The 22,553-nt window shown below is 35.5% G+C and overlaps 1 protein-coding gene across 1 annotated transcript in view; it reads left to right on the top strand.

Annotated features, from left to right (window-relative positions):
- Positions 1 to 22,553, top strand: part of LOC150102939 (glutamate receptor ionotropic, NMDA 2B-like) — a 173,188-nt gene that overhangs the window by 109,415 nt on the left and 41,220 nt on the right. The window contains exons 8-9 of the mRNA XM_090397451.1: positions 5,282 to 5,465; positions 12,102 to 12,227. Coding sequence (XP_090253577.1) covers positions 5,282 to 5,465; positions 12,102 to 12,227 — 310 coding nt within the window. The remainder of the gene's footprint in view (positions 1 to 5,281; positions 5,466 to 12,101; positions 12,228 to 22,553) is intronic.

Here is a 22,553-nt window from a genome sequence, read left to right as displayed (position 1 = left end):
GTAGCATGTCATGTTCAAGTGTATCAAATGCTTTGGTTAAATCAAGCGGTATAACGACGGCGTGCTTGTTTTTGTCGAGAGTTTTGTTCTTAGCGTCGGCGATATCTCCTAATAAGGTGATGGTGTCTTTTATTTTCTGAAAGCCATATTGGTTTTGTGAGATGATGTTTAATTCTGCAGATAGTTCTGTAGTCTGGTGTGTCTGTTATTTTCTCTAGAACATTTGAAAATTGGTCTGTAATTCTGAGTATCGTTTCTTTTACCATGTTTGTAAATTGGCATAATTATTGCAGTTTTTAGTTGTTGGGGAATAATGCCAGTGTCGAATATTATGTTCACGAGTTTCAAAAGTATTGGATTTATTTGTTCAAAGTGTGTTAAAAGTCTGTGAGTCTTATTTTATCTCTTCATGGAGTGGTCTTTGGTTTTAGCTGTTATTGTGCTTCTTTCGGTTCTTGTTTTGTTACAGGTGGAAAATACATAGTTCGTTGTTGACTTTGCGTCGGTAGTTTTTTGTTGATCGTCGGTAGATTGTCTTTTTTGAGTTGTGTGATATTGTTTGTGAAGGCGAGGTTGAATAAGTCTGGTAGTTCTTGGTTTGCATCCTGACCGAAACTTTTTGCAATATTGTTTCGAGTTACTAATTCGTTGAGCGTAGTCTAAGTTTGCTTCATGTTGTCGTTATATTCCATGAATTTTTGGAAGTAGTAGTTCCTTTTTGCCCTACGAATTTTTGTTGTTAGTTGATTGCTTGTGTTTATGTATAATGTTTGTAAATGCGTGTTAATGGGTGATTTTTTTCAGTTTTTCCATAGATTTTCTTTTATAGTAAAACTATTTAGTATATCGCCATTTATGCATGTATTATTGTCTGTTTGTCGCCACGTTTATGTAGGCTTCGTTGCTTTTTTGTATATTTCTGTGACCTTTAGTTGGAAATTCTCATATAATGTTACAGGATCATTTATTTTAAGTAGGCAATTCCAGTCTGTAATGTTTACAAGGTTTTTGACAATGCTCTTTAATATGATTGAAATATGTTGACTTTTGTGGTGGTGGTGGTCGTGGTGGTGATGGGGGGTGGGGTAGGTAACATATTAGAACGAAGTTGAGAAAAAATAGTGATCGCCAATTTTGACGTAAGTTACTGATGATGTATATCTATGGATTGAAGCCCGTATGTTGATATGATGATATGATCAATGTATGATTGTGTTACTGGAATGTTGTGTATTTCTTCTCTTGATGGGGAGTTAATGGTAGCGTTTATGTTTTACTCACTTAGTATATCAAGGTATGTGTTAGTGAGTATTTATATTAATGTCTTCTATTAAGATTAGCCTATGTGCTTTACGGGGTTCGATGCCGCTTAGCCATTCTTCTAACTCATGCAGAAAGCTAAGTGGATTATTATCTGCTAGTCTGTATATTATGTGTATTGTGTATTTGATACTATGTTTGTGACTACTTGTGATTTCCAAAATTAGTGTTTCCGCATGTTCGAAATTAGTTTGTTTTTTCAGTCACTTTTCAATTTTCCTTTGATAAATGCCACGATACCACCTCCTCTTTTGTTTGATCTACATAAATTTTAGGTTTGGTAATTATTAATGTTGTATGCGTAAATTTCTATGTCGTTTATTGCAACATCAGTCAGTATTAGCGCATCTATATTTGTCAAGGTGTAGTTGAGCAGTGTTACCAGTGTAAGCCAGTGTTTTGTATACTTCTTTTGTGCGTGTGTATGATAGTAAAGTTGGTATTGGTGGAAATGTTGTCTGATCATTCCTTCAAAGAGTCAAAGACCTTGAAGTTTATATTGTCTGACTGGATATGTTCGCCTATATTTGATGCGACATATTTGAGGCATTATATAGTTTTTTAGTGATTTCTAATATTGTTCTTGAGGACGAGAAGAGTTAGTGTTTATATTGGTAAGCTGTGTAGGTCGGATTCTCTTGTAATTATATAAATTCCAGCGTTTTCATTCTTTCTCATAAATATCTGTGAATCCTTAGTCCACAGGAACTTGTAGTGTTTCTCTTTTTTTGTCTTCCTTGATGGGTATAAAAGATTTTTAAAGTATGGAGTCTAGTGTTCAGATATATAGATTGGTGTTGAAAGTTTCGTGTCAGTTTTCGGCCTTGTTTTCTTACTTGCTGCAAGAATGGAGTCTCTCAGGCTTCTGCTGGTTAAACGAGCGATGATTATTGGCGGTCTCTCTCTTTGCTGTTTTGTGGGCCTCGGTTAATAGAGGCAATGTCTGTGGTTGCAACTAGAATGCCAATTTTGCTGCCAATCAGTTGCATTATGCTGTTAAATTTTCTGTATTTTCTATTGGTATTCCCTCAATTTGAAGTCCTTTTTTTTCTTTCTTTTTGTAGCATGTGCTGCATTTGATACTTGAGTGTGTTTACCTCTCTCTGCAATTCTTCGATTTCGCGCTTTAGTGTTTCTTGTGTTTCTATGGCTACTGTTAATTTTGTCTTTATTTCTTGCACTGCTCCTAATATTTCTTCTATAGTCATGTTATTGTATTGTGTGTACTATTCGTACTCCTTGAATTTTTGGTTAATTTGTTCCATGTGTGTATTTTGCAAATCTTTAACCATACGTATGAAATAGTCTAAGTTGTGTGTAATTTTAGGATCAGGAAGAGACTTACTTTGATGTGCGTCGTTGCTTTTCTTTCGTGTCTGTTGTTTGTTCTTCATTTTCTCACGACATTGTATACAGCATCATTCGGTCCGTTTCGCGACTCCTTTTGCTTTCCATGTGCTTTCTGAGATCCCAGAACATTGGAAGTGTTGTCTTCAGCCACATCCAGAAAAATGTGGCCCGACCTCTTCGTCACTTAATGACTTATTGCACTTGTGACAGCTCATTGTGCTTGACCTTCGCTGTCTCAGTGACCTTTGGACTTTCTTCTCTTTAGCAACTGTAGTGCGACTTTTAAAATGGCGATGTTCTTTGATCTTTGTTGGTTGGTGACAGCAGTTCACTCTATGATTTTCAGCACACAAAATTTGGATGCTACTTAGCGGATTTTGATTATTTAAACGCCGCTGTCTTCAGTATGATTAGTGGAATTAAATAGCAGCACTTTCAAATTAAAAACATGGGTTAAATCCACTTCAAACCTATATAAACTGGAGCAGCGATAACATCGTGCGTGCATCCGTCTACCTATACAATTTCGCAAAAACACAAAGGGTAATAAGCATGATTCCATTGTGCTTATACTGCTCTAGTTGAAGAGACTTAAGTTACTCCTGCCTACTGTCCCATACCTCCAACGTTTCATATTATATTCCTATAAAATATAAAATACGATCACAAATGGCTGGCCTGGTTGCCAGAGTAGATACCGTACCGCTCTCTAGACAAGAGGCTATACGTTCGAATAGTTCAATGGGCATGATTGTTAGTCATTTAAAAGAATTATTTTAAATAAGGTTATTTTATAATCAACTTTCTTTTGAATCTGCTAAGAAGAAAACACCCTGCATCATGGGCGTCTGCAGAAGGGAGGCAAACGAAGCACTTGCCCCTCGCTGGGATCCACTCGTGAAAACAAACCTAAAAAATTAAATAATTAAATAAAAATTTATTGATGTAATTATTTGTCTACAAGCTTTGTCCTCCCCCTGGAAAAATGTCTGTGGATGCTCATGTCCTTCGTGTACATATAGTGTCAGTGAAATCATTTCTTACAATGGTTGTAAATATTTACAATAAATTTGACAAATTTTCTATTGAAGACCTAATCAAATTTATTCGATTCATTCAAAAGGAAAAAACGATCACCGATCAATGTCTTCTCTCTCAAAAAGTAATTAAATGCAATTTTTCTATTGCATTACGTCCAAGCAGCTAAAATTATGAATTGCGTGACTTAATTGTGGGTCTTTTCTAAGTCGATTTTCCGTTTCTTGGAGAAACAAAAGCCCTTTTGTCTCATGTAACACTTTTATCTGAACATAAAAGCACGTTTTATCTGAAAATACTTTATAAATTATTTTCTGTTATTCTAGTCTAGTTCTGGTAGAAAGATTCGAGTGTTTCCAGAAATAGATATATCATTCCTCAAGCTGCTTCCCAATGTACAAGAGAAATAATCCATATCGAGTATTCCGATATAGCTACGCTGAGTGCTTATGAGATAATGGACTTATTTTTGTCATTTCTGTTCTTCTTGTCATTTCTCTTTTGTATTTAAAAAAAATGAACGTAACTACCTCTAATACAATTTTTATTTCTAAATGATTTAAATACCCCTAACAAAGAATGGAATAATTTGTAGTACTCTTTTAGTATATTAATCATGGAACACTACTGATTGAAAGGTACATTTTCTTTACTAGCTCATTAAAAAATGATGCACCTTGAGACACGTATAGACTAACGCAATTATCTATATTTATAGAAGGGTTTCATAAAAATGCACATCTCAGGCCGAGTCGACCATAGCCTTCACAGTAGAAAAGCAATGGCATTTATAAAGTCACCTGGACAAGTCGAAGGTCTTTTGTTTAACTACTACTGGTTTGAGTATAAAAGTCTAAGATTTGAAATTCGTCAGACAGTGCGAAAATATTGCCTTTCTAGATATAAAGTGTTCAAACTCTTCGAATGGTCTATTTTGGTGGAAATTTTCAGTACTGTGGTGAGCTTGAAATGGAATATTACAAAAGAGAAAGTGATTTAAATCCCAGTTTCCAAAGAAGAAGACTAAGCTACAAAAAAAATAGATAAATAAAAAAACGAAAGCAGCTTTTCTGTAGGGAAGGTGGCTTCGTTGTGGAGTATATCATTGCAAATTGGAAAGTTCGGATGAGAAGCGAAAGGGGGATCGAAATGCAAGGGTCGATTAAATAATGGACCGTTGCACATGATCTATTTTTGATAGGTAAGAGCTTACAGATCGCTACATATCACTCTATTTTCCAATACATTATATCATTTAACTGACAACGGCGATGTTCTTTTTTTTTTTCAAGCTCTCCTTTTGGTGTTTGAATTATCTAAGAGATGTAATGCGAAACAATTAGAGAAACCTCCACTATTAAAAATAAGATGCTTTCGGAGATCGTTATTTTTAAAACCTTGCGAGTCTTTTGAGGCTGAGAGTGATTTTTACATTAACAAAGTGACAAACTGTCAGCGCGAACGGAAAGAGATACAGTGCTAAGAACAAGGATGTGAATAATCAGTAAACATATATTGAATGAGTATGCTAAAAGACAATTCTCAACTATCACTATTAATTATCTCTTTATAGAATAGAACCTGGAACGGTCTCATATCGGAGTTATTGAGACACAAAGCAGATATTGTTGTTACTTCTATCAAAATCAATCAGGAGAGACAAAGCGCGGTAGATTTTACCATACCTTTCCTTGAAACGGGAATTGCAATCGTTGTTGCTAAGAGAACTGGAATCATCTCACCAAAGGCTTTTCTTGGTAAGAGACATCGATTTCTTAGAATTGTGCATTATACAATTTTAGTGCACTGTAAAAAAATTGATTTAGTGTGCTATTTATAATCAATAAATATGTATATACTTTTCTTCTTTCCAGCTATTTCAAACGGAAGCTTATGAGTAATGGTAAAATGTAAGAAACAAATTCTAATAATAATCTTCCGAATTTGTCTGAAAGAACTGAAAGAAAAAACATTAAGTTTGCCCTTCTAGAGGAAATTGTCTCTAACTATTTTCAAATTTATTTCAGTCATTTTGAATTATACATATTGCATGTCTACATTAACTTAGTGATCACCTTAACTCTTCTGTAAACAACATTTACAACGAGTCTATTTTCAAGATGGATTCACTGTTTATTAAACTGTAACTTCCATGAATATCTTGAACACTATTTACTAGTGGTATTAGTGTTAAAGATATTCATGGTAGTTACAGTTTCAGCTGTGTTTTATTAAAACAATTGCTTCAGCTGTATTTTATTAATACACAGATGAAACAACAGGTGTTTGCTAAAAAAAAGTATCTTCAAGCTAAGTTATCGTATCCTGGATGGCAGCTAAGGCAGCGCTTCCTATTCGTCTCTGCCTATTAGATCTGTGCAGCCCAATGATATTATTTTCCAGATTCTAGTCATCTACATTTTTGAGAGCGAGCCTATCCATCGTTAGTAGTCAAATTGCATATATAAGACTACATATTAATAATGTGAGTTATGGTTTAATACACCGATGGGTATATTACAAGAAATTGTTCATACAGTGGCTGATGTTCATATTCTGATGCATTGGTAAGAATCCATACCTCAAAATTACCTGTTGCATCAGTAAACTATGAAAGGGACATTTCGAAGTTTCGAAATGTCCTTTTAAACAGTGCAATAACAAAGCACATGATGTTAAAGGTTATGATCACTGGCTCCCGATCACGTTTGAAACTTTTTAGTGTATTATCAGAACACATGCATTGCTTATATGTATACAATAATAAGATGCTAAGTCATTTATTTCTTATGGAAATAGTATTATGTGTTAGTCCAGATCGAACTCACATGTAACTAGCTAAGTTTCTACGACCTCGCATTTTTACTTGTGAATTAAATTAAGCCATACAGTAGGCATGTCCACTATAGAATTTCAGACTCGAATAAATCTGCGATATTTCTGGTATTGGAAATCATAGGATTTAATTCTTCTAATTTAAAGACACGATTCTCGTTCGTTCATCTGTCCATTGCTCAGTACCATTATACGAACGCATTAATTTTAAGAATACGAAATTCATATATTGCTCATTATGCAAGTTCACTAGATATTTCTTCATGGGAAATTCAGCAAAGGAGACAACAATTTTCTATGCTATGATAAGTTTATTTTCTTCTTTCTAACTCAAAAGATGAGCATAATAATTTATTAAACTTTACTGAGAGCAAGTATATAGAGGCGGTACTCCACTTAAGCAGATGCATAGAATGCTTAACAAAATGACAGAGAATCCATCATCACCGTCATCTTAGTGGAATTTTATTATCAGTTGATAACATATTAGCAGAATACAATTAGTTGGGTTCGTTATAACTAGATTGATTCAACAAAGGTTGGGAAGATTTCTGTCACCATTGCGAAATATAATGAAACATGGACTCAGCATTTGAACTCTGAAACAAAGAGACAATCCATAGAATATCTATTCATCTCGATTCTAATTTAGTACCTTCTGACACCAAATAAGTGGCAGAAGGTTCTATATCATAAGGGTTGACTACCACCTTTTTGATCCTCTGACAGGTGCGTTCCAAGTACTATTTTGAGAACGATGCAAGTTCTCAAATTAAACAAACAAACATTTTATTTGTTTAAAACAAACGGTTCGAGATGAGCTCTAATTTAAGCATTAAACCTTTTATGCCATCGTCATACTGCGTCTCACCCACAGATGGCAAACTTTCGTACGGAATAGCGGAGACTACTGAAAAATGACAGAATATTCACGAAAGTTGGAGGACTAATCCATATAAAAGATATAGTATTATATTTAAAATATAAAATATAAAGAAATTATATTTTCTGAGGGGAAAAAACGGCATTACTTTCATACCAATTACCGTACTTCCACAAAGGAAAAGCCGAACCTTCCACTGATACTTCGCCTTCTTTGAAAAAAGTTTCCGATATTACAACCGAAATGTTACCTGTTTTCAACCAGAACTGTGTAATCTCATGCAGTATTTTAATATTAATATTTTTGATATAACCAAGTCTGATTATAGGTCCTCTAATGTGGGGATGGTGTGAGTATAGAATTTGGTTTCAGAAAACAACCTAGACTTAGTCATTGTTTGTACAGGCTGTCAGCTCGAATTAACCTGATCAACTACGTAAAGAACTTACGTAATTGATCATAATGTGAATCAGATAAATAACGCAAGTTTATATTATTTTCTGGCTGTCAAGGAACACTACTGTTTTCAAAACTTGCAGGAAAAGCTATAGAGGATTTTTATATGATGATTTTTCTTCTTCGTCGGCCATATTCTGGCCACCGTTGCACCATTCCTTCGTTCTTCTCACTGTTCAGCATTTCTGTGCCACTGAATTTATATGTTCAGATATTTGTTTGGAATATATTTCATATCTCATAGAAGTGTTCTTACTCCGTCGTTACTGTTATGGTTCTTTCAGTTATCTTTCTTTTAAAGGTAAATGTAAAGTGCTTGACCACTAACATTGTAATTTAAAATGACACGGCTGCTAGTTTTTAATGTGGTCGTCATAAGCACCTTGCAGCTCCTCACTTCTCGCATTCCTACTCAGGAATCATTCGCTTGTTAGATGTTATTTTTTCTGATTCCTTCCTTTCATTCTCGCTGCTGATATCAGAAATTTAGGAATTCTTCACATTTTTATGCTTCTATTATAGCTTAAAACTTTTCTGTTGCAAACACGAAATTGAAAATTTTCTTGCTTTATAACAGAGTGAAACTGATTAAAAAAATCTTTCAGCTTGACTTTCAGAAAGCAATTTTCTCTGTCAACGACATGATTGGTCGAAGTGCGTACTTTTTTATATATGAAGGATCACTTTCATTTTTCACATTCTCGTCTGCAGCTTTCAATCTAAGTCAATTGAAACCAATATCGAAGTTCTTGGCTTCCTCCTTTCATCCAACGAGTAGATTCACCTTGAACAGTGTTGAGTTTAGTTCCAAGAAGTACTATTGTAGCAAGAAAAAAAGTTAAAGTTTATAATAAAGTGGTATCATCTACTGAAAAATGACACCGAAAAACCTTGAAAGGCATGAATTTTATTTCCGTTATTGTACGACTTGTAAAAAAAGTGGTTAAAAAAACAAGAGAGAATTATTGACTATATTACTAAATTACCGCGTATAATAATGAAACGTTTTCATGTTTCGTATCGATGCATAAAATTTTCCAAAAAAGTATGCACCTTATTTAAAGGAGACGATTAAAAAAAAAAATCGCAGTGAAACTCAGTTTCAAAATAATCGAAAGATTACAGATTACGATATTAAACGATATTATAACTATTCAGCGTGTATCACCTTAGTATTGCACTGTCTAAGGGTCGCCTAGGGATCCTATCTCGTCATTTCATTAATAATAACTGTGTTGTACGCTTTATTTGAAAGGCAGTTTGACGGCTATTCTTTTATTCACCAAACAGCTTTTCTTAATTTCCAGGAAGTAAAGTTTACATTGGTTAAAGAATCCAGAAAGAGTGGATAAATATTGAAAACGTAATTTTTTTACTGGGATACTTTTGAGAATATAAGCTTATCTAATTATTTTTTCCAATATATCTGAAAAACCCAATATCTTAAAATTGAACACAAAAATATAGAGAATAAGCAAAGCATTTATCGTAACGCAACGTTTTTTTTTTGTTTGTTTTTTTCTCACGTAGAGACAAATTAAAGTTTTTAACATGGAAATGTAAAGATTATAGTGGTAGCTTATTCCTCATTACGGGAGAAGCAGAATTAGTATAAAATATCACACATCGCCTTAACAAGAATATATTCACATCACTTAAGTTACAATCATATGCCATGATACTATTCTGTTAGACTATCGTAACAGTTGCTAGGCAAGTTTGAACATGACGTTTATCCATATTACTTATACGAGTCAACATTTGTTACCGTAATGATCTTAAAAATTGATTACATCTATCAAAGTGATTCCTAATAGATATTTGTGACTCACTTTACCTTGTGATCTGAGAAGAGGAAATTTAAGGAGAAACGACTTTTTGTCAAATTATCTTGGTAATGATCCAGATGAAGAGATTTCTATCATCTGTTCTATTTCCAATCTATTCTATTATCCGAGACAGATTCTTACCTGTTGTTCTTGCGAATGCTCTGAACATTTTTAACCACTTTAATCATTCTACCTTTCCTAATTCTTCTCTATTTAGATTATAACACACTAGCTGTTCCTTAAAGTCTGCCTTCACTAACACGACAGCAATTATTCTGCACGGTTTGATATAGTTGCTTACTAGTCAATGTCAACTTACTAGTCAACTTGGACTAAATATGGCAAAATATAGCGTAAGCTGTATTTTGCCATATTTAGGCCAAGTGTAGAAGATATTACACAAGCTATTCTTGAATGTTATTTCTTTTTTCACTTTTTTTTTGTCTCATAGCTGGTTATTGTGTGGTGGGCTATTGAGAGAGTAAAAAAACCCTATGGTATTAACATGATACGAGCTAACTAATAAATTTAAATTATGTCTATTCGAATTCTAGAATTCAACCCATATATTTCCAACCAAAAAAGAAAATGCTGTTTTCGGAATATTATTATTCAAACTGTATAGCGTGTTAATTTATGCCTAATACTAGCTCCTGAAAGGTGTTCATTCACATAATATTTTATAGGATATTTTTTACTTTCCTTCGTCCCTCGTGCACAGCGCTTGCTTCTCGATGAATTTGCAATTGATGTTTTCTCCAAATTCACTCTAAACGCTTTCTCGTCATGATCAGCAATAATAGTGCCACGTGCTTATGCACCTGATTATTTCTTTAAGTATCTGATACCTTTTCCGTGCGGAAACAGGTGGTGGTTGAAGCTTAATGCGTGAGTTATCATGTCCATCTGGTAACTTACACATTGGTCCCATTGCAGTGTTCATAATTAGGTTTATTACAGTGCTAATAATGAATCTGATGCGTGTATTACGAGTACTTAAGACTGCATGTATTAATTTTATTATGGGCTTTGCGGGCAAACGTAGGAGTATATCGTCGTTTGCCGCCATGAATTCTGTTCCATGAGTTACAGTACGTAATGAGAAGAGGGAGAGGAAATCCGTGTGACTAGGACTGAAATCTTTTAGAGCTGAGTTGGTTGATGAGATCAATATTGCTGTCCATATTGTGAATGAATTTTGGGGTCATTTTCAAGCTTTTCATTTAAAATAGAATTCAAATTTGGGTAATTTAGTTACGCCACGATAATAATTTACTTGCCTCGGGGACGAATTCATAAGAACGATACTGAATTTGAAAAATTAAATTGTTGCAAATAACTGGCAAAGAATAATTTGAACAGACAGAGAGAAAAAAGAACGTATATTATATTTATTGTTTTGTTTGAGTATTAATGTTTAATAGATTGACGTATTTTCTAACGGAAAATGTAAATAACTTTATTTTAAATGTATTTTGTTTTCAACCACACTAGAGCTGTCATCTTCACAATCAACACCATAATAAATGTTTTCAGCAAGGAAACATTGATGTACAACAATCATGAACAATGCACTTTTACATAACTAAGTAATCAATCAATCATTCATCTTATGAAAGTCTTGAACAAATTTTGTGGATGAGACTAGAATAAATTAGAAGAGATTAAATTCAGATTAAAATAATTTAATCCCTTAATAGCTTTACAAATAGGCAGGGGAAGTTTTAGATAATGCGATGGTGGTCTCAAGTCAGGCGACAAAAAGTCGTTGACTATCGTTGAGTGGATTCGATCGAATTTTGTTGGCTAGTTGTCCATTCACCCAACCAGACGGACAACCTAGTCCTTGGTGAAGAGAAATGTTTCAAGCTACGCGGCTTATTATCAGAAGTTGCTGTATGGTGTGTCCAAAAAGTGATCATGCCCAAAACGAGAACACGCTATTTATGTGTCTGAAAATTATATTTCTCCGAAATATGTTTTCTCATGACTTATTTCGGCATAGTGTCAACTCGTTAAATTAAGCAAACAGCATCATCTCATATCTACTGCTACACTGACCAATGACAACTAAACCCGCCAATTTTCACATCATCATTCCTTTGTACAGAAACGAATTAAAAGGCTAATATAGATATATTATATATAACATTTTGAAACATTTTAAAAGTTCACTAATATCCCTGTAATAGGATAAAAATAAAATAAAAAGAAGCGATATAGTATAAAAATATTAAAGTTTAAAAATACTTTAAAAAGTTTAAAATGGTTTAATCACAGTGTAAACTATTATGTAGTAGAAAAAAAGAGTAGCAATAAAAATGTAACTTTTCTTAAAATCGTTTGATGGATATTCATCTAATTATTCTTTTGTCGTCTGTTTTCTGTAGAACCGTTTGATACAATATCTTGGCTCATGATTCTTCTGATCAGTATTCAGTTAGCTGCCTTGGCAATTTTCTTTTATGAATGGCTCAGTCCTTCTGGATATGATATGAAGATGTTGCCACCAAGAGGTAAGTAATAGAAACATTATTAGACGGAGCTAGAATTCATGAAGAAAAATATTTAAAATTATTAAAATCGGCATTTTTTACTTATTTTAACATTGTATATCTGAGAGACTAGTAATTTGGCTCTCTGTTTACTTGAAAAAGACATTTCATATTTGTTTACAAATATTCCTGAAAGTATGTTATCATTAGGGATTTGAACATAACCGCCCTGATCAACACTCTCAGAGCTAAGATGCCCTTCCTCACCTTGAATGGTAGCAGTTGATCGTAACTAGCCTTGTTCATCGATAAATATCAAAAGTGCATGCAATTTATTCAGACCATTCACATTTGTATTATTAATTTAACAAGGGTTTAATTTACAAATATTAATATTAAACAAGTTAATACACGGCGCAATAAATCAAACTGCGTTTGCGTTTGTCTGCATTTATGTAATCCCAATCCATTAAGTGTTGTGAACCCATCCTACATTAGAATCGTAGGCCGGTTAACAGTTCGACCCTTCAATTCGTGTATATGTTGTCATCAAAACTAAATTTTGATGACAACATATCTTGTAAATCTGCTAGCAGATTAGACAAATCGAATAAATTCAATCCCTTGATTAGAATGCTCTTGAAATCTTGAAATTCTGTTATTATATACATAATATATTTTATATATTGAAATTATATATATATATATATATATATATTATCGTTCATATTTACTCAGTAGATAATGTTATAAAAAATTAGTTTGAATAACTATATACCAAGAATGAAAAAGAATAATGTTTAATGTTAAGATACTACTAGTTTCGTTGAATAAATCAACTTCTTCAGGTATCACAGACAAAGAATTATATAAAATAACAGAGACATGATAAAATTACATCAACAGATCTAGTATAAAAGACAATAGTACATTTTAAAACAGGAATGCGTGCTGGAGTTCCAATTGAAGTTGACTACTTGCGTGAGCTGTCATGAGTGCGCCAATACCGGACAGTGGCAATGTGTACGTCAGAAAGATTGTAACTAAGCTTTACTTAAATTAAGGGGATATTAAATCCCACATAGTTTTAAAACCGAATAAGAAACTCAAAGATTGGAATCAGAGAGTTTCTTGCCGAATATAGTAAACTATAAAGTATCGGCGACACTAGCGTTAGCCAATGCAAGTGATCCTAGTACGTAGTACAATACCAGACGACTCGTTGCAAAGGTGGGGGAAGTTCAGATCGCTATTCTTAGGTATTTTCCATAATGTAAAAACACATTTCCTAGGAAATTTATGCTGTTATTACATTATGGAGGGAGGTCACTACCCAGCCCGGTTTCAGCCTTTTTTGAGGCCTGTTTCCTGTTTCCTGTTTTGAAGCCTTCTCCTGTTTTCATTGCCGAAATGAAGCTTATTAGCTCTTTATACTTAAGTATTGTAACTAAGGCTGTTGTTAATATGGAATGAATCGAGAGATATTTCTCTAGATTCGGTAATCTTAATTTCGAGTTCATCATAACTCTCATTTATATATATATTATTTATTTATTTATTTATTTATTATAATAGGGATTTTCTTTTTAGATGTTCAATTGAAAGGGGGCAAAAGATACATAAGTGGTAGACAGGATTTGTCTTTTTAGTAACAGTCAATATTACATTACAGTACAATATCACTTTTAGTTATTTTTCAGATGAAGTGTTTCGTCGTCGTCAATCCAGAACAGGGTACCAGTTGGATTCCACTCCTCTGTGAATTTTGCGACAGTTCTTTCTTCTTTGTAATAATCAAGCTCTAGTGAAAGTCTGCTTTGTAGTTTCTGACGTAGGCTACACATAAGGGTTTGTTCCGATTCAGTGATGGATGGGTTGGTTATTTCTTGTGTGCTTAAGGTAGAAACTGTAAATGACGGCCTTGGCGCAGATGAAGAGGAAATTGCATATTCTGTGTCTGTTCTGTTCTGTATGGAGTAAATTCCATCGTCTTGGCTATTCCGGGCGTAAGTGATCATCGCTTTGTTAGCAGGACAGGTTAGATAATATGTGTGTTCCAAAGTACCTCAAACTTCGCAGAATAGACACAGATCAGTTTCTCTAAGATGAAATTTGTAGAGCTTAGAAGGAGTTAGCAAGATGTTATGCCATATAGTCTCCACTGTATTTCGGAATCTGGAATTGGCACACTTCGATTTATATGGAAGATCCCACTGAAAACTGGGTGGTATGTGCAGCATTGTAGATGAGAGGGTTAAGGATGAATAAATATACGTAAGGCGAAGTTGGAGGCACTGACATGAGGAAGTGGTATATTTTATTGTAGTTCAAATGAAGAATGGGAAGTGAGTCTTCGGATGATACAATATGAAAGATCGGCTCGGCACAGTTTCCAGAAGGAATACGGATTTCCTGAGGTGTAGCGATATCTAGATAGGCTTTTATAATAGCAGCTTGCATCTGTTGATATTGATTTTCAGTTTTTATGTTTTTCAGTGGTAGGCATATGAATGTTTTCCACTTTAGGGTCTGGGTCAGGAGGTCCCCTATTATTGTTATTTCTGCGCAGTTCCATATAGGGAAAAGAAAGGGTTGGCCAGTTGCGAGACTTGTTATGTTTCTGTTCGAAAATAGAAGTTCTGTAAGGAGAGCTAACTGTTGTTCCTGTCAGTCTGTATTTTCCAACCGCTGTAGAGCATCTCTGTAAAAATGAGATAGTTTAGGAGGTGATGGTGCAGATCTTGCCATTTGGTGGATTGTGGAAAGTGTTAGTCTCCTCTGGTGAATTATTTCATGATGTAATCGAAGGTGGTTAAATAAGTGTGATGAAACTGAATGTCTTTAGGAGAAAGATTATCCTGAAGGAGAAAATCTTGTTTTCAAGAGAAATCAGACCTTGACGTCCCTTACTGGATGGCTTGCAGAGTTCAGAGTATGTTGTCCAGTTAGCATTGTTCCAGAGGAAACGTGTGATTGCTTTTTGAATATGATGGAGAAAGTCGTTATGGGGGTGAGTACTTTGCGGGTATGCCATAGCACACTCGCAGCCATCTGGTTGACTATTAATACTCTTTCTCTAAGTGACGATATTGAAGGAATGTCTTCAATGGCTTCACTTAGAGAAAGAGTAGACATTGAAGGAATGCTGTTCCATTTTCCTAACACCTGTTTAAAACGGTTGTGCAGCTGCGTCCAGTTCAGGTTATTATATATTTTGGTGTTGCCAAGGTGTTCACCAAAGTATATTTGTCCTTCATTTGAACAGGTACATTAGATCGAAGAATCAGTTCAAGACTTCCATCTGCCTGACCACAAGCCAATAGTTTTTGCAGAGTTTAATTTATCCCTTAAGGCTTTTGCATATAGACTGTGTGCTCCCGCGGGTGCTCATTTCTACTTCATTTCGAACTATTATTGGCATCGGCATTTGCTGACAGAGTTATTTTTAAATGTGATTCTATTATGCTGGTTCGTTTGGAGATGATGGTGTCGTGTACTCTTTTAAAAAGGGTTCTATGGTCAATGTGTGTGTGTAATTGTCCACAGAGAGGACATCCTTGCTTGATCCCTCGAGAGTATGACAAAGTGCGGGTGAGCCTTTTGTTGATTTTTAAACCGAAGAGTGCATCTCTAAATAGCAACTGCATTGTTTCAATAATGAAAGAACCATAGCCGAATGCTTTTAGAACTTCATAAAGGTACTCGTGCTCTACTTTGTCGAAAGCCTTCTCCTGATCAAGGCTGACAAGTGCCAGGTTTTCATTTTGGCTGTTTGCAATGTGGATGAGATCTCTTATTAAATGGAGATTATCATGTGTTGATCTTCCTGGAACAGAATAGCCTTGATGTTGGCCAATAACCTCACGCAGTTTTGGCTTTATTCGGTTTGCTATAACTTTGGAAATGATTTTGCAATCGGTGTTGATTATTGAGTTAGGACGCCAGTTTTGGATGTCCGTGTGGTCTGTTCTTTGGATGTTCTTTGGTATCAGTCCTGCTACTGAGGTCATGACGGATTGTGAGAGCCCACTGAGGTAGGCTTCTTGCAGTGTTTAAGGAATACGTGGTCAGAGTTAATATCAGAAGACTTGGAAAAACTCTGTTGTGAGACCATCAAGGCCGGGAGATTTGTTCTTTGGCAAGGTTGTGCATGCAGTTTTCAGTTCATCTAGAGTGATTGGAAATTCATCTAAAGTGACTGATGCAGAAATTCTTTTTGTTTCTTTCAGTATTTCGTGAATGGGGTGAAGGGATGTTCCTGTAGACCTGCATGCATTCTTAGAGTGTTATAGGATTTCAGATATGATTTTACTTGGTTCTTCTGTGATGCTGCCATCTTGAAGTCTAATAGCCGAGATGCAGTTTGCTGCCTGGTACTTTTTTTTCGAAAGATAAAAAAAATTTGTTGGGGCTTTTGAAAGATTTATTTGTATGTGCCGTGATCTACGTAGAGCACCTTTTGCAGATAATTCTGAATGTCTTTGCATGGCTTAGAGTGCTGAATGATATTCAGGGCTTTCTACTTCAGCTCTTCTTCAAGTTGTTGGATTCTGATGTCCCTCTGTTGATTTTGCTGGTGACTGTATATCCGTGTAAAGAAGTTTATTTGTGGTTTTAGCGCCACCATGGTTTCATTGGTTCTGTATTCCCTTTTAAGTGAGTGAGTTTAGTTATTAAAGCATGAGTGTTTGTTATGTAATCTGGATCTTTCAGCAGGGTATTGTTGAAGATCCAATAGGCACGTCCTGATTTGGATGCTTCCAACGATAATGAAAGTTGCAGCTTGATGAAGCAATGATCTGAGATGTAGGAAGGAAGGAATGTGTGAGATATTCTAACTAGAGGAACAGTGTATTTGGAAATGTAGTATCTGTCCATTAGTGCTTGGTAGAGTGGCCTATTAGTTGTTGTGATTGCTGACCTCCATGTGTAGGACTTCTTATCTGGATGTTGATGCCGAAAGACATCAATGAATTCATTATCGTTTACCAGTGTTTGAAGTTTATTTATTAATAAGCTACGATGTTCAGTACATTGAACTATGTCTTTTTCTTGGTCAAGAGAAAATGCAATTAAACTCTCTAGCTATTATGACATTTTCTTGGTCAATACTGGAAAATTGGTTTTGAATCAAACCCAAGATTTGTGATGCTATAACATCTTGCTGTGGTATGTAGATATTGAACGCATGCAGGGTATTATGGTTTGATGCTTTTATGTGAGCATACAAGGCGTATCAGCAATCACGCTCAGTTTATAGGGAGATCGATGACGTACACCTAAGCTAACTCCTGCTCCATGATGTTTTTGGCTTGCAGAGTAATGTAGGTCGTAAGGCCACTCTATACCATCTTCTAGATAAATTGGATGAGCAGTTGATGTTTGTTTCTTGAAGAATATTAGGTCTATATTGTATTTCTGTACCTGGTCAAAGAATAATCTATTGCATAAAGCAGGGGCACATTCTCTTGCATTGAGAGAAAAAAAGGCTCAACGACATTATGTTTATGAAAGTTTGATTGTAAATTTAATTTGATATTGGTCCTGGTATTGTTCTTGTAGCCCATATATTATGTAGTAGATTCGCTTAATCCTGTTTACCTCCGCTCTGCTCTTTTTACATTTCAATTTCGAGTGTAAATCCTGAAGGTGAGATATTAGTTCCGGAATTTTTGTGGTGTATTTAAGGGCTATAGTTAATTTGTGAGGAGAGCCTCGCACTTTCTGTATGAAAGATGACAGCTGCTTCATAGTTAGGGGACCCTCAGTGTGGGGAAGTTCCTACTCAGCTTCCTCTTCTTCAAAGTCGTCATGTGGAAGTACAGTTTTCTCATCGTCTAAGAACTCTGTTTCTCCTTGAATGGCTGTATGTGAGAAAGGTCATTTTGAGTAGTTTCTTCTATCGGATGAGGTTTTGTAGTTGGGGCTGGGTTGGTGATTCTGGTTGTTGTGTCCAGGGATTGTTTTTAATTAGTTCATCCTGGTCCTCTCTGTTGGTAGGATCCGTGTTTTTGTGCTGTGAGGCTTCGTTATGAGGGCCTTGGATCTCATTACTTGGGAAACATTCAAGAGTGACATGAATGTTGTCTTTTCCGGTTCGGGATTTTCTTTGCTCTGAAATTTGTGATGGGGAGAGAATTTTTGGTTTACTTTTTCCTATGCTTTGATTTTCTTCATCTACGATGTTGTTCTGTTCAACCGGTTTGCTATTCTGGGCTGGGATGTTTGTTGATGAACTGCTGTTGGTAATATAGGGACATGATTCCTAATGTGACCTTCTTCATGACAGAAGCACTGTGATGAAGAGGATAAAAAGAAAGTGTAGGTAATTCTATTTATGTCCGTGTTGATTAATTTTGAAAGGTTATGTAGTGCGTCTTTGTTTGGAAAGTGCATTAATGCCTGTCTTCGGAAACTTTTGACATGGGCAAATTCAGGCTTCTTCGTGGCTGCTGACAATATGCGTGTTTTTCCTGTGACAGAACTGTATCTTGATAACATGGATCTGATGAGTTGATGAGGAATTTCAGGGGGAACAATTGATACTGTTACTTTTGTCGGGACCAGTGCTATTGGGGCTGCTTCAAAGTGATAATCGCTGATATCGATGCCTTTTTGCAGTATCGTTTGTCCCATGAGATGTGGCTGAAATACACCTGCACAGTACCAGTAATAATAAAAGCATCAGTAATATTTCTTGGCGATCTCCGTCAGATAATCTTGTAATGGGACTTTTTCTTTGGTGGCGAAAATAAGAATTCAATTTTCTCGGGAAAACGTTGGTAACAGTGGTAGTTATTTTTGCGTTAATCGGTTTACTGCTGGTTGATGTGGTATTTCTGTGTGTGATCAGTGTTTTGGGATACGATAGGATATTTCCGTTTGATGCGACTTGATTTGAAAAAAGCATAAGTTTTGAAATTTACTGACCTGTTTTCTATGTCTATAGCTCCGATGAACTTTGCTCTTCCTTCCGGATCCGAAGTGGTAGGGGGTCTTTGCTTTTCTGAGTTTGTGGTATTGCAAGAATCTGCAGTTGCCATGGCACGTAATCCTTCAGGCCGGCTATAGCCGCAGGTGAGGAGTGCTGGTGGCGAAGAAGGAATTATGGCGTCGAAATTGAAGATATATAAAAACTCATACACCAGGAGAAGAAAACTGTCATAAATCACTTATCACCACACTTACGCATTCACAACTAGTATGAGTAGATACCTCTGAGATTGGAGAATATATCTAGATAAAGAACTAAGTCCTTTCATAAGATTGTTATGTTTACAATAAAAAAATAATAAATAAGTCCTTTCTTGCAGATAACCGTATAGATAGATAGATAGATTTTTTTTTTAAATTTAACTTTTTAAAATATACATTAGACAAAAGGTAACAAGGACTATTTACATATTATAAGTATATAAGTATATATATATATATTAAAGAGAAAGAAACATTTTCCTTTCGGGTACACAATAGAGAATGCAATAAATAAATTCAAAATTTACAGTTCAGTTTCAGTCTAAGTTATCTTTCAGATGAAGCGTACTGTGGTCGTCAATCCAGAAGAGGGTACCAGTTGGATTCCACTCCTCTATGAATTTCGCGACAGTTCTTGTTTCTTTGAAGTATTCAAGTTCCAATAAAAGCCTGCTTTTTAGTTTCCGACGGAGGATATACATGAGGGTTTGTGCAGTTTCAGTGAAGAATGGGTGCTGGTTATTTCTTGTCGGTTTTAGATAGAAGCTGTAGAGCAGCGCTTCCCAAACTGTAGGCCGCGGCCCCCTTGGGGGCCGTAGGTTTTGTTGAGGGGGCCGTGAAATAATGAAAACAAATTTAAAATGTTTTAAGACTAAGTAGATTTTTTTTTTTTAAAAGAAACGTATTTAACTTTTGTTATTTCTTTTTTGTTATTTTTTATATTTTAATGGAAAAATTCACACATTGGTGTTGGTTCACAAACTTTGCTTCCTGCGTATTTCGGCGCTTAACGAATATTAGTAAATATTGCTTATTCATATGTTTCATTTCAAAGAAGTGGTTAATTGTATTTACTTGGAATGCTCTCAGGGAAGCTCCAAATCTTCCTGTCCCATTCATCACGCGTTCGTAATCAGGGACTGTTGATATTGACTTTATATACATATGAAAACTTGTTTTATATTATCACTGTCATCCGAGCTAGTTTTCGGTTACCAATAAAAGTTTCGCATATACTTCACACATGAAAAAAGGCTTAAACAAGTTCATGTGGGGAGATAGTAACTCGCTTGCAGTGGTAAACAACATCCCCCCCCCCTAACAGCCACTATACTGCAGAGGCAATCAAAACAAGTACTTTTATTATGCCAGTGAATAAGGTATGAGGAGTCTGTGTAATATATTTCTCAACAAATAGTGCAATTAGAGACAACTGGGATAAAAACACACTAATTAATGAATCACATGTCCCCTCATACAGAAACAAAACCATATGTTGCATGGGCAAACACAGTATCTATCTAAAAACTATTATTATTAATTAGATGTGTGTGAGTTCGATTTCCCAAGGCAGCAATAAAATTCAACCGAACGTGTTAAAATTCGTAAGAGTGTTAAAACTAAGTAATATATACATATATATATATATATATGTTATGGCAGTTTCACATATGGAATTCGGTTGAAGAGAGTTAGCATTTCAACTCAATTGTCAGCTATGTTTTTATATTTCGGTTTCGCGATCTTTTGTTAATACCGCACCAATCATATGCACGTTTTAATAACCTGCCTTTGCTGTCTGTTTCGCGTTAGGCTTAATTACCGTAAAGGGAGAAAAGTCACAAAAGATAGAAATGTTCCTGGTCCGGGGATTCCCTTATTCAGGTAATATTCACTAATTTCATGTTATCAATCTGTGGTGTGCCAGTATCGGTAAGTGGCGATATTATTTGATCTATTTTACGTTAAAAAATTTAACCATGAGATGGATAAGTGGCTGATAAAATATTAAAAAAAAAATCCCGCGAACAATCAGAAACAGACTTAAAAAAAAAAAAAAAAAGGACAGTATTTCATATTTTACCAGAACAGCCCGCATCGTCTTCAGAACCAAACGGTAAGAGGCAGAAAATGTAATATATGCATTTGATTTTTGCAATATTCGCTGTGTATGTTTTGTATTGAATATAAATACATTAAATATTATAATAATATATCTCTCTATTACGATTTTTTTTCTAGGGGGTGGCGTGAAATATTTTAATTTTTGCAAAGGGGGCCCTGACATCCAGAAGTTTGGGAAGCACTGCTGTAGAGGACGGACTTAGCGCAGATGAAGAGGAAATTGCATGTTCTGCGTCTGTTTTCTTCTGTGTGGACTAAATTCCAATGGTCTTCTTGTTTGTGTGCGTAGTTACAGGTGTTAGAGGCAGTATTCAGGGCATAGGTGATTATCACTTTGTTTGCGGGACAGGTTAGATATGTGTGTTCCAAGTTACCTGAAACGTCACAGAATAGACACAGATCCGTTTCGCTTAGCTGAAATTTGTAGAGCTTAGAAGGAGTTAGCAAGATGTTATGCCATAGTCTCCACTGTATGTCGGAATCTGATTTGGCACACTTTGATTTATATGATAGATCCCACTGAAAACTGAGTGGCATATGCAGCCTTGTAGATGAGAGGGGTTAAGGATGAACATAAGAAGGGCGAGGATGGAGACACTGACATGGGGAAGTGGTATATTTTCTTGTAGTTGGAGGGAAGAATTGAAAGTGAGGCTTCAGATTGTACAAGATGAAATATCGACCCCGAGCAGTTTCTAGAAGGAATACTGATTTCCTGAGGTGTAGCGATATCTGGATAGGCTTTAATAATGGAGGCTTGCAGCTGTTGATATTGCTTTTCAGTTTTTGGGTTCTTTATTGGTAGGCTTGTGAATGCTTTCCACTTTAGGATCTGGGTTAGAAGGTCCCGTATGACTCTTATTCCTGCCCAGTTCCATGTAGGGAAAAGAAAAGGCTGGCCAGTTGTGAGACTTGTTTCTGTTCGAAAATAGTGGTTCTGTAAGTACAGCTGACTCTGTTGATCCTGTAAGTGTGTGATGAAGTCCTGTGTTTTTTCACCGTTGTAGAGCATCTTTGTAAAAATGAGGTAGTTTAGGAGGAGATGGTGCAGGACTGGCCATTCGGAGGATTTTGGAAAGTGAAGTCCTCTGGTGGATAATTTGTATCTATGAATGAAGGTATCTATTCTAGGAAACGTGGAGTCAAGCAAGTTCAATGCGATGCGGTGCAGCCCGGCACGCTTGTAGTGTGCGTTGTCGCATTTTTGCGATACGATACAGCCTGGTGCAGCGATAGTGTGCGCTTAGC

The sequence above is a fragment of the Typopeltis vanoorti genome, chromosome 9, assembly GCF_054136105.1.
Source record: "Typopeltis vanoorti isolate ZY-2024b chromosome 9, IOZ_Tvanoo_1.0, whole genome shotgun sequence".
Classification (NCBI taxonomy): domain Eukaryota; kingdom Metazoa; phylum Arthropoda; class Arachnida; order Uropygi; family Thelyphonidae; genus Typopeltis; species Typopeltis vanoorti.
Note: the sequence above shows the minus strand (reverse complement) of the source record. Positions and strands in the feature narration are given on the sequence as shown.